This window comes from Capsella rubella, unplaced genomic scaffold (assembly GCF_000375325.1).
Source record: "Capsella rubella cultivar Monte Gargano unplaced genomic scaffold, Caprub1_0 scaffold_1, whole genome shotgun sequence".
NCBI lineage: Eukaryota > Viridiplantae > Streptophyta > Magnoliopsida > Brassicales > Brassicaceae > Capsella > Capsella rubella.
In genome coordinates, this window is record NW_006238923.1 from 2,973,070 (window position 1) to 2,986,293 (window position 13,224).

Below are 13,224 nucleotides of genomic sequence, written 5' to 3' on the forward strand. Positions count from 1 at the left end.
TGTTATTATTTAATAATTTATAAAAAGTCATTTAAAATCTTCATAAATATAAAATTATTATTGTTATAAAGTCATTAAAAGTTTTGTGTTATTCAAATAAAACAAAAAATAAAATCTCTAATTGTTGATGAATTAAATTATTAGGTCATTAATTACTTTATCATGATTTTAAAAAATCTTGTAAAGTCATTCCAACAAATTCTCTATTTTGATGATACTTTTCATGAAGGTTCACTTAACAACCAACTCTGTTGTAACCATTCTAATCATCATTTGTAAGCTTCAATCATAGGCTTATTCTCTGGTGCAATTTGATCACTGTCAACTTATACATTGTCCTACGAGATTCTCATTCTCATTCTCATTCTCATGCTGTTGCTTTTTCTGAGTAGATGAAGCGAAAATTCAACATAAAGGGTAAACAAAACTAAGAAAAAGTAAAGGGGGGGGGGGAAGACAAAGCTGAGGAAAGCTACTAGTAAAGATTCCGGTAGCCAATATCTTCACAAGAATGGAAACCCGTTCAACTAAAACAACAAAAATAAGAAGAAGAAAACAATGATGAAGAGGTTCGTAGCAAATTTACAAATTCCTTGCAAGAAGAAGAAAAAAAAAATTAAAATAAAAAGATGCAAATTGTTGGGTAGTTTGATCTGATGAAATGAGGAAAAACAAAAAAAAGAGAGTTTGAGGAGGTTGTTTTGCTGTGGGAGTCAAAGACCGAGCAGGAATTGGAAAACATCACTCAATGATATGATACCTTCAACACGTTTGCTCCCTGCTTCCACTATCACCAGCCTCCTTACACCTGTTTGTTTATTATATACACCACAAACCAAACCCCAATACATCTTTATCTGATGTTCATGTGCCAAATTACGACATACAATGCTGAAGATGATATGAGTGATTGTACCTGGATTTGCCAGCCGCTCCATCACCTTCACAAGAGAATCTGAGCGCAAGCACATGTGACATCTCTGCCCGTTGAAGATTCCATAAGGCGGACTCGCATCTTGCCCCAACTGCAGCGCCTGAAACCACAAAACACATTCTCCACTTTATTCTAACCTTCTATCTATTTTCCATTATTCTAATTATGTATAAATCAATTACAAAGGAGACAATTTCCAACGATATAGGCAGATAAGACTTAAGTAAACTCGTAAAAGAAGAGTTTGATGAGACACGGTATGAATCTTGGTTTCTGATTAGAGGTTTACCTGGTGGACCGTCATGTCATCAAGATGAATCTGTGCGTATGCCTTATCTTTAGCCAGAGCAGTTATATCACTAAACCATTACAAATAACATCAGACAGAGGACGTAAAAATGGAATGCACAAGGCATATCATGTCGATTGGGTAAATAGAGATTTACCTTCGAGAGTATATGTCAATAAGTGAGTCATTGTCATCCACTACCGGAATTGAACTAACTTCAGCTGTAATAACCACAAAACCAGAGACATAAATGAAGCACAATTTTTTCATTCATTTCCATACGAGGAAACAGAGAGGTTACCGAATGCAATGCCCTACGAGAAATTCTGGATGTATGCTTTTCTTTAAGATTCACAGTATTGTTTCCATGTTCTTAAATCTCACGTTAGTTTACTCATGTTGCAACATTTACATCTGTACAACAGTTATAAAAGTGGTAACATCTAAAGTTGGTTATTTGTTCTGTATTGATTTGTATCAATATGATGCTCTGTGCAGCTATTTAGTTGTAATTACCATCTATGATGAAATTTCTCAAAACTGAATTCTGATTGAAATGTAGAGGTTAGTCTGAAGTTGCAGAAGAGATGAGCTTCAAACAAGATATTAATGAAAACTGAGCAAAATGCATTACCTTGAACTAATAATGAGAGCGCAGAACCCAAAGAGGCATGTGGTTTCAATGTAGCGAGAGGTTTGCTACTTGATTCTCCAATTCTAGGGACCCAAGTACCCAGGGGGATTGAACAAATAGGTTGCTGAAGGATTGGCAAAGAGCTAGACGAATGTCTAAAGTATCTGCATATACCTGGAAGATTATGCTTAATTTAGAGACAAAGTGGAGTTTGGAACAGTCAGTTGCAACTATAGCTTTAATTCCCCTCCCTACTTCACAGAATTTGGAGAAAAGAAGTGGGAAAATTTTGGAAATGGGAGAATCATATGCACGTCAAGAGTTAAAAAGTCTTTATGGCCAATGGGAGTATTTTATTCACAATGAAGCCACCTTACATTTTAATATGCCTGATAGCGAAGCAAGATGCAGTAACTGTGGATATGAACCATCCTGCAAGGACGAAAATATAACCGGAACGGCTGCAACCTTGTTTTGCAAAATTTTCAGGGCAACGTCTTTCAGATTATCATAGGGTCCAACCTGATAGCCATTTATTAAAGTAACATTAACAATAGCAAGAGAGAAAAACTACTAGTGTTTTGACTGTAACATGTAATAGAAATTTCTAAGAAAGTCTATGTTCAGAAAATACACAAACAGAAGCGAAACTGAACGAAAGTCAGTAGTAAGCGGTAGAATGCAATTGTGAAAATCGCACCTGAACAAGTGGCCTAGGATACGGTCTCCCACTTCCATCATATTGTCGGCTAATATGAGCCTTCCCCTCTTTCCAGGCTGCTATTGTGTGTGTCTCAAGCTCTTCCTCTGTCAGGTTTGATCCATGAGTTCCAAGCTGCAATTTCACAAGTTTGCTATTACCACGCAAGAGTGAAATTTCATACTGAGAAATCTAGTAAAACATCTGCAGATATCTCACACCAGGTAATATACTAATAAGCTAAGTAAATCTATAATAATCCCCACACTGGTATAATTATACCCACAGGTCCTACACAGTAGATAAATTTTTCTTACTACAGAGGCCTCTGGTAGCCAAAATGAGGATTTATAAGATATCCAGACTTCCCTCTTGGCAATTCTAAAAGTATGCAGTAGTAACACGGAGGAATGCTGTCGAAAAGAATAGTTTGTAGAGAAGCTAACCTCTCTCAGTATTAGAATGAAGTCTAGTGGACCAAGAACTCCAACAAATTGGCCTTTACCAAAGTCCCAGAGAGGAGCCAAAGGGATTCCCTGAAAACATCTGGAATTAGCAAAAACAGAAAGCCAGAATATCTATAGTTCATTTATTTTCAGTTCCTTCCTTTTTCGGGTCTCGATACAACAATATTCGAATGTTTACAGTGAATGTGAGAGACAGAGAGATGAACATCCCAAAGAGAACAGAAGCTGACACAAGAGTAACTGGAAAATAGAGCAGACCTGCTCATAGAGTATATGGAATGCTTGCTTCACTGGTAAATTAACATCCAATGCAATAACCTGTAAAATTTCTGATCACCTTAGACAATTTCCGAGTAAAAATTTAGAAGTCATATTGATATTCTATAGGACATGAAGAAACAAAATCATCAATCATGGTTAGGGAAAAAAAAAACCAGACCTTGCCCGATTCAGGGAGCAGCTCATATGCAGTACGAGTTGACAATAAAACAGATATACGGTGACGAGACATCTCCAAATCAACCCCTGACAACCTAGGGATAGTTTCCTGGGATGGATCAGCCTATAATATAATCAGCAAGTAAAAACAGTCAGAAACTCAATTTGAATGTAGTCTCAGAAACAAATTAATGGAACTTAATGGATCCTGCTTTATACATCATGAAAAATGGTCTAACATAAATAATACTTAGACTAATGACATCAACGATAATTAAAAAAAAGCCAAACTGGAAGCAACTCACGAAACCTAAACAATAAATCCACAAGAATAAACACTGCAATATAGAAAAGAAGGTCAGATTCCTTACTGGTCGCACGAAGACATCATCCACATCCATATTCGACCGGCCGAGTGTCTCTGGGCTAAAACCAGCAGGAACCATATCTGGTCCAGTTATAAATATTGTATTCACTACTCCACCATTTCCGCTTACAAATGGTTGGTGCTCATCGTGCCGCCATTCCCCATCAACAAAAAACTTATACTGCATAGGAGTAAAATAACTGAATGTAACATTAGTGGCTTCTTAAGCATCTCAAGTTGTAATAATTAAAATCATGTCAAATATAATATATCCAATTGCAAAAGTATATAAATTTCTATACGCTCTGTAGCTTTTATTAAAAGAAGTGATTTAGCTATCACAACAACATGATAAACCCAAAATATAAGTTTGCTAGAATTTTGAGTTATGTCGATGGTAATGTAAAAAGCCAAAATTTGATCAACTAGCCAAGGAATTCGAAATTTTCTTAGCCAAAATTGTACAGCTGTGACAGAGGTATATTAGATTCTCATACATATTGGATGGGTTAAGCATCCAGATACTGAATAGAGTAGCACCATGGACATTGCAAAATCACATTAAGGACATAAATGCTCATGCGGGAATTAAATTCACAAGGAATTTGTCATGAAAAAGGTCCAGTACAAGATTATTAACCTGATGATATCCAGGCGTCAAGTTGCAAATGACTTGAAAAACAGTAGGGCAGCCCTCAAGCGGGGACAATGGCACATGTTCTGTCCACCTGTTTACATGCCCAATTCAGAAATCAGTCCATGGACTTCAAAACCCCCAATGGATAGTATAGGCAGCACATAATGTATCGGATAAACAACAAGCAACCTCAAATGTCTTTTCTGTAATATAAAATCCTAGTTGTAGCTCAGCCATCTCACCTGGTGAAAGATCCGCTAAGGAAGACCCTTCTACCTCCATAAGGCCAGACGAAGCGGGTGGGAGTAAGAAGCTGCCCTGAGGCAGCGCTGTTTCCACGGCTGCTATCCAATGTAGAACCAAACATCCCCTCCCAGTATTTATATAGTTACAATCCACAGAAACTAATTCCTAAAAACTTCTTCAATCGATTCTCAGTGAGTAAAAATGATATTGACTCTTCAGCAGAAGACACGCTTTTGAGGAAAACTTCCGACTTCAACGCTTACACATGCAGAGAGTCCGAATTCGATAGCGCAACCATAAATCCCAGCCACCAGTAACCGAAACCCTAAAAGCCCAAATCACGATCTACAACGAAATTACTGAACTCTCCTCAACCTAGATAGGAAATTTCACCAACACGAAAACCTTGTAGACGAGCCCTAAACTCAACCACGGAACGATCTGGCTGTGAAAGCAAAGGTCAACTGATGAAAATACACCACCTGGAAACCCTAGCTGAAAAATTCCCCAGGAATTCGCGGCGGGTCTGATCTTTTCTAATTCGGGGAAGGAGGAAGAAGAGTAGAGAGAGAGAGAGAGGAGCTCGATGATCGCAAAAGAGACAATTGAAGGCAGGAAGAATTAGGGATTTGAAAAGTAGGAGAGAACCCTAATTAGAGAGAGTGGAGATGGCATTGTTTGGATCTGGGAATGATGGTTATGGTCTCTCAAGGTGAAGAATCTGAGGGCGAAGAAGCGCTGCGTAATGAAAATGTTGTTTTTAATCCATGGAGATATGATTTCCTTTTTTTTTTCTTTTTTTTTTCTTTTTTTATTACTTACTGGAGTATATATATATATACACAAATTTTTCTAGTTTTCCGAATAACATTTTTTGACATTTATTAACTGAATATGCTTCTCCTTTTGCCATTATTAAAAACATATATCTCATTCAGCAAATTTATTTTTTCCAGACAACACAAAATAGTATATGTTTTATATTTACTTCTTTTGCGTAAATTAGCATCTAATATTTATTTTTAGTCAACCAACTAATAATTCATATCCAACATCCTATCATATATAACACTAGATGAGGATCTATTTTACTAACAATTTATATTTAGTTATTTATAATGGAAATGACTATAATCTCTCATTTAACTGTGAATATTTGACATTTAGAAGAGCTAAATAGTATTTTCTAATTTTCAACAAATATATAAACAAGACATATTGACTATCAAAACGTTTAGAATTGATTGATGACAGATCGCACATATGTTTCCGAGGATAAACAATTAGTTTCTTCAACAACAAAAAAGAGAATAAAAATTATACACGACTTTTCTAATTCTAATTAATCAATATCATTCATATATATGAATAAACAAAGGAAAAAAAATTTGCCAAATGTTTTTATTTATTAATCTTCAGTGTTACTTCTTTTTCAATTCGTAGTGTATCATTTACACATACACGGTAAATATATACAAACTTGTACAGGCCGGAGAAATCGTGTGTCATGTATTCCAGGATGGCCTGATTGTGAGCAGCTTATCCATATAAATTCATTGTCTCGTAGGTTTGTTTAGTCTCTGTAAAGTAGTGCCAAACCCCCCCCCCCCAAATACTCGGCCCATACACATATCCTTAAAGAAAAAACGGTTCGAGTCTAATAGTACAATGTTTTTTTAAAAAAGTACAAGTGTAAAGTGACTTTATATTTTGAAGACGATAGATTTGCAATCATTCTTTTTTATAAGAACATGAATTGCAACGTTGGAATATAATCTCAGATACAACTTTATATATTGTGAGTTAACGAAGAAACTCTTTGTGGTTATTTATGTTTTATTTACTTCTGTGCTTATTATTTAGACAAACCTACGACGTACGGTAAGTAAGGCTTGGACTGCATCTCTTTTTAACGCAAGAATATATACTATAAACTCAATCAGTGATAGCAATCGCCTCGACAGAGTTTTGAGTTCAAGATCCATAGGTCACACCACTCACCATCATCATCTATATATCCATCTTTTCTAATCTCATTGTCCATATATGTTAGCTTCCTAGCTATTTTATACATATAATATCCGTGCTATTGAATGCAAACTACGTACCCTATAAAAATATAACAAGATGTCAAATGAAAAGGTTGAACTGTTGAAGTGATGGCTTCTCAACGTACGAGCTAAAAACAGAAGGAAAAATTCTGCTATAATATATATATATATATATATATATATATATATATATATATTAAGATTTGAAATATGTCCGAATTTAAAAAGATATATAGAACAATGAAACTATGAGCTGTTTTGACTTTGAAGTTAACAGTTCTAAAGAATTTGAGTTCAATAAAAAATAAAATAAAAAGATGTATTTTGACTGAGCTAGGGTTTTCGAGGTTCGGTTGTCTGTCTTTAGAAGAAAAATTCAAATTTAGAGCCAATGAAATAACAATCTGAAAAGTGCACATATATATATATATATGTCTACAACATCTTCGTACAATAGCCAAAGCTGCTAACTGATTCTTCCAAGTAATAGAATAGAGGTGGTGGATCAAACACTACTTAATTCACGCATTGGCAGAATTATATATTTGCATTAAGTTTGGTTCTATCAGATTCGTTTTAAGAAGTGATGCCATCGAAAACCTAAATATCTGACGACTTATGTTTTTTCAAACTCTGTAAAATTTTGAAGATTCTTTACGAATGAGTTGTTCTCCATTAGGCTAGTATACTACAAATAGAAAATTAAATAACCCTGGAAAAAAAAAGATGGTATCAAACAGCTCTTTTCCTTTTACTTGAAGAACTTTTGACATGGGTGCATCTCATTCTCATGGGATTCTCATAGGAATCAAGTTCAACAACTTGAGTAAAATAAACGGCTGTAGGGTAAATTCATCATAACAGTAAGCGCTAATATATATATAAATATCTTTTGTCCATGCACAACCACAATGCTTGTATGTAAAATCATCATAATGGATATTATATCTCACATGGACCTGTTCCTCTTCATTTCTCTCTTTGTCCTTCACAATGGGTACATCAGATGTGGTTTGTACTTGTTGTTACCTTAAAATATTCGCGCTCCTGGTTCCCGAGGCATCGCTGCCTGCCTGTGCAGGAGCTCAATGCCGCGATTCCATGGTTTGAGCCAATGGAAACAAACATATATATCCCTGTAACCACTCAGTACATAGATGTCAGATATAAACATTGTTAAGGTTAATAGTAGTAGTACATAACAAAACATATTGAGTGTTACCACATTGGTATACTAATAGTTTAAAATGTACTGTTGGAATGTTACAATTACTATCTTGGTATAGTTATTGATAAATAAAGATCTTGATGTTTGCGATTTCAGCTTTTGTCTCTTTGAACTAATCTCTTATATATATGTAACTTGGTCAATTAATCCTAGTTGATTCGAACAAGAAGAACATAAGATAGTTGAGAAGTGGTCCCAAGAAGGCTCTACATAAACTATAGGCTGCATCTTTCTTTGATGAATGATTTCTTACTTTCTTTTTAATTTGATGATTTAAAATCACCCATTTGCAGATAACCATAAAGCGAGCATGTCGTAAGATATACAAATCTTCGAAATTCATATATAATTTTGGGTTTAGTGTACCCATAAGGTTGTGGTCCTCAGATTCTTAGGGTTATTTTTGGTATTCTGAACCTATAACGTACCCTCTTCATTCAAACCCTAGACCCTTTTGACTCTTTAGTTTTACGATAAACAAAAGAAGAGCTCATCGCCTTATTGGTTCTTCTTAATTTCTATGGGCTGTTTTTGAGAAGAAATAAAGTGTATTGACTTTAACTTAATTGTAACTTTCTTATATATCTTCTGCCTGACTTGTCTTGAGATCAATCTGCTTACATGTGAACAAAGAACTGGCAAGTGTCAACTGTCTCAGCTTCTTTCCATTAATATGAACTAATCACGTTCTTTAGAATTTCATCAAGAGAATCGTATTCCTATTAAAAAGAATTTCATTCATTTAAATGGTCAAGTACTCAAGTCCTAATGCTAGCTCCTTTATGTTGGTTAACAGTACTAGATCAGGCTTCTTTATTAACCAAAAAAAAACAAAACACTAGCTCAGGCTCCATAATTAAGGGGATGAAAAGACATCACAGATCAAGCCACTGAAACAGATCCATGGATAAATCAATACGGTAAGATACAAATATATAAAACTCTTATTTTTTAGCCTAATTATGTTTATGGATGTAGCCTTCGATCAATCTATGCAGTGATGATATATAATATACGCATAAACTTCTTATATTCTTACATATCAACGAGAAGAAAAGAAAAAAAAAACGAAGTCATCTTGTTAATTAATTAGTACCTAGTTTCTGCTATCTTCTTCACTTCCATATCCATGGGATCCTCCACTGTTTCAAACCGACCAACTCTAAGTCTGAATTACACCTTATTAATTGCTTGCAACAAGAAATCTCATATCTTTATATATATGTAGAAAATATGAAATTATAAAGCAATTACAGACATATACATTTGTATATATTAAAGATTCAACATTAACATTTTTGAATCCTTTTCGTTTCTCTACAGATCTTTCTTTGGTTTCATCAATATATCTAGTTCAAACGAGGCGTGGAGCTGCTTCCCTTCTCAACAACTCTAACAAATTTTGTCGACTGGTTCTGTAGATCACTTCTAGTGTTGGGTTCTTTCTCATTCCCACTATCAGTATTGCTACCTTTGTTGTGCTCAGCTCTTTCTCGCTCGGCTTCGCGGTACTTGTGAAGATGCCTACCCACGGCGTCAGCATAGTTATCAAGGCCGAGAGTGCTGAGAGCCCACCAGATGTCGTCACCATTCACCGTCTTTCGATTCTCCCTGTGGCACTTGTCCGAGGCTTCGCATGTAACAAAGCTTATGAACTCTGTTGCACATTCTTGAACTGTTTGTTTTGCTTCTTTTGAGATCTTTGCATTTGATGGTAAGATTTGCTTCATAAGTCTCCCTACATTGGCTATTGGTAACAATCTATCTTCATCTGTCATTTTTTTTCTCTCTTCTTGTTTTAATGAATCTATTACCTCTATCGGCTCTCTTTATACCATTTTTTATATACGAGTAATCCAATATATGAGTCTCTCACTCTATTTATAGATGCATAGGTATATGAGTAGATGTGCTATCATGTCCTTGCACTGAACCTACCTCTTAATTTATTACATACTATATGTCTATATCTAAGATTCTGTCTCTCTGTATATATGGATGTGTGTATGTGAAGCCTATATATGCATTATATATAGTATATGAATATATATCACTCCTTTTTTTTACTTCTACAGTATTACTATTATTTTGCAACCAAGTGATTCAAAAAATAACTCTTATCTGTATATCTCTATGTAGTCATCATATTGATTCCAAAATGATGATGAGAATGCTATTTTTGTAAGATCATCGATATCAACGAAATAATATTTCCATTATAATTAGACTAACAAATTATCATATCGTTTTGATTTATAAAGCAATTAGCGCATAACTTATGTTTTATTCTTAGAGAGAAATGTCGAAAATATAACTATATTTAGTGGTACAATCTAATACAAATTGAATCATAATTGATGCAAATTAGTTAATTATTAACTGATGTTAAATTATATATATTTGCTTCACTTATTAATAAGTAATTTAAAATAGCATCACTTTAATTTGTGATACAATATATGTGATACAACCCACTCACTTTTTTTTTTTTGTATATCTGTGTATGTAAGTAAACTCGTGCGTATTAATAGAAAAAAGATAAAAACTTTTAGCACATATACTAAATTAACAAAGTATGATACGAATATTCTTTGACATTTGCAGTGCGTTGAGCTAGTGAGAATATTATTTGGGTTTATTTGTTTATAGGTTGTCTTACCATCATCTTCCCTGGAATTATCTTAAGCGTATATGAATTGAATTGTGTTGACGTGTTCAAATCTTGTTTGTGTTTAATCTTTTATTTTTAAAAAGGAAATACGAAAAACCATTTAAATCACAATATATAAGTATAAACGATTACATTAATTGGTTCATGTAATTAGAGTGTCTTGGAAATCTTACTTAAATAATTATTGTGGATTTAAAATAACGTATGAAGTGCTCTAAATGGAAACTGAGAATTTAATACGACCCACAATGAAAAAAAAAATAAAGTTGACCTAATTTTGATTAGAGGCTATAGCTACTTTGCTAAAAAGAAATTATTCTTGATGAAGCAATGGTTGTCTTATGGAATGTCAAAACCTTAATATTAAGAGAGAAAAAAAATGAAATTCGAGGCACGTAATCCGCATAATAACCAGTACGGTTCATTTCCCACTCGCATGCATTTGACATTTCTATTTTAAATATTTTAGTAAAAACATATACTTATTATTAGTGTATACTGAGCAAAAAATTCAACTAATATAAGGTCACATATGTATACTCTCTGGTCTTGCTAGCTAGTGTTAGAGCATTTCCTTTACAATCTGTGTTTTACTCATGGTATATTACTATGTTAGAGAGGTTTAAATATTATTATGATGTTTATAGAAAATGATTAAATTACGTAAGAAATTAAATAGAATACGTCATTTAAAACCGGATTACATAATTATGCGTTTTAAAAGACGTTCTACATACTTCGAAACTGGATTGACTTCCATGCAAACAACCAATTACAAAAAAAAGTGTCTGTAAAGTTAGATTTTTCATTTCTTTGTGAAAAGCATTTCACTTTTTCCCTTTAATTTATCAATTGAATTAGGATTTTAATCGGAAAGTTGTTAACGGTCTCCTATTTATTTTTGCTTAAATATGATTAATAATTCGCTAATGCTGTCTTTTCGAGTCCATTTGTAATATTAACTATATTATTATCATCATTTCAAATATGTGTCTTGCCTTCTTGGTGTATTATTCTAGACTCTTTTCCCAGTCAGAACCCAAATTTAAATTTAAAAAAAAAAAAAAACAGTTTTACGTTTCGCATGCTTTGAACTATGTTGCAACTTGCAACTAAATAAAGCAAGAACAATAAATGAACGTAAAAACAAAAACAATTGTTTTCACCAAACTAGTTTAGTTCAGAAGACAAGCCGCGCCGGCTAGGTTAAAGACCGGGAGAATTAAGTTTGTTTATTAATTACTACAAAAATATTTGGCAAACATTTTAATTAAGTTTTCACTATCGAATAAAACTACAAAAAGGTTATTATTAAAGCCGACCTACAACTTTCATTAGACCGGACATGGATTGGTTTCAGCCTTTTAAAGTAAATGATACTAAAAGAGCACGTGCATGATCAACAACAAGAAGAAGAAGACGACGTTCTTATATGGGCTTTCTGTTTTCTAGAAATAAGTTTGTTTCACTATTTCTACGTCCATGGATCCTTCTATTTTTAGCCCATTTATTATCTTTGGAGCCACAACACACCCCATCGACTGTGTGTGTTTTCTTTCTTTTTTTACTTTTGCGTAACTTGAATTTTTTGTTCTGTCTAACTCTTTTTTGAATTATTTTGGCAAATAGAAAACAAAAAAAAACAAAAATTATAGCACTTCTCGTCAAAATACACCAAACAAAACTGAGTGATATATATATATATATATTTCTTCTAGTTTGATATAAAATGGTAAGAAAATTGCATTAAATGGCAATATAAAAAGATTGGATTAAGAAAAAAGATTATGGGAGTTTTTCTCATAGTATTTTGGATGGTTTTAGCTTATATAATTTAAACATGACTAGTTGTTTTACTTTTCCTGTTACATGGCTGTCTACTTCTATCATATGAGACTTTTATATACAAATTATCCTAAGTTTCTACATTATTATTTAATGTACTAATATCATTTATTTCATAATATGTTTTTTTTGGGGTCAAAATATGTTATTTTCTATATATTGAAATTACATATGGATCTCACTCCCATCATACAAAAATTGTAATATATTATTTTAGATTCGATATTACTATTTAACAGGTTGATGCTAGCTAATACTAAATTAATATACCTTTTAAAAAGTACAGCTAATACAAAACGATAAGTTTATCATAATTTCCATGGAATACATTTTTGTCATTTTTCGATAACAATTTAGTAACTTTTCATTTCTTTGACCAGAATACCGAATACTTCCATTTTACGAAATATTTTCCCTAAAATGGTTTGAAACGCATGTATGGTATATAGCTTTTACAAATATACTTAAGATATTGTAAATCTTGTTTAACCTTTAATTTCAAAACATTATATTATTATGTTAATATTGATAAAAATGTTAGTATTAAACTATATCAATTTGGCTAAGAAGAGATAATTCAACCTAGAACACAAGATCACGTCCACAACTTTATGAGTATTTTAACTTTTGAACACTAAAAACTGAAAACAATAAAAACACTCTAAACCCTTAAAATAGCCAATGGAAATCTCCAAAGTGCATATATAAAAAAATCTT

General features: G+C 33.1%; 2 protein-coding genes across 2 annotated transcripts; both read right to left on the reverse strand.

Moving 5' to 3' along the window:
- Positions 1-463: 463 nt before the first annotated feature.
- On the reverse strand, positions 464-5,476 carry LOC17897086 (sucrose nonfermenting 4-like protein). Its single transcript, XM_023789561.1, has 13 exons — positions 4,709-5,476; positions 4,470-4,557; positions 3,834-4,010; positions 3,464-3,586; positions 3,283-3,342; positions 3,004-3,093; positions 2,558-2,692; positions 2,235-2,379; positions 1,858-2,031; positions 1,381-1,444; positions 1,224-1,293; positions 917-1,034; positions 464-808 (listed from the first exon to the last, which is right to left on the reverse strand). The coding sequence occupies exons 1-13, from the start codon at positions 4,831-4,833 to the stop codon at positions 714-716; spliced, it is 1,464 nt and encodes a 487-aa protein (XP_023645329.1). The 5' UTR covers positions 4,834-5,476; the 3' UTR covers positions 464-713.
- A 3,864-nt stretch (positions 5,477-9,340) lies between these two features.
- On the reverse strand, positions 9,341-9,769 carry LOC17899655 (nuclear transcription factor Y subunit B-4). The gene has a single exon (XM_006304415.1). It carries the CDS (start codon positions 9,767-9,769, stop codon positions 9,341-9,343), a length of 429 nt encoding a protein of 142 aa, XP_006304477.1.
- Positions 9,770-13,224: the final 3,455 nt, after the last annotated feature.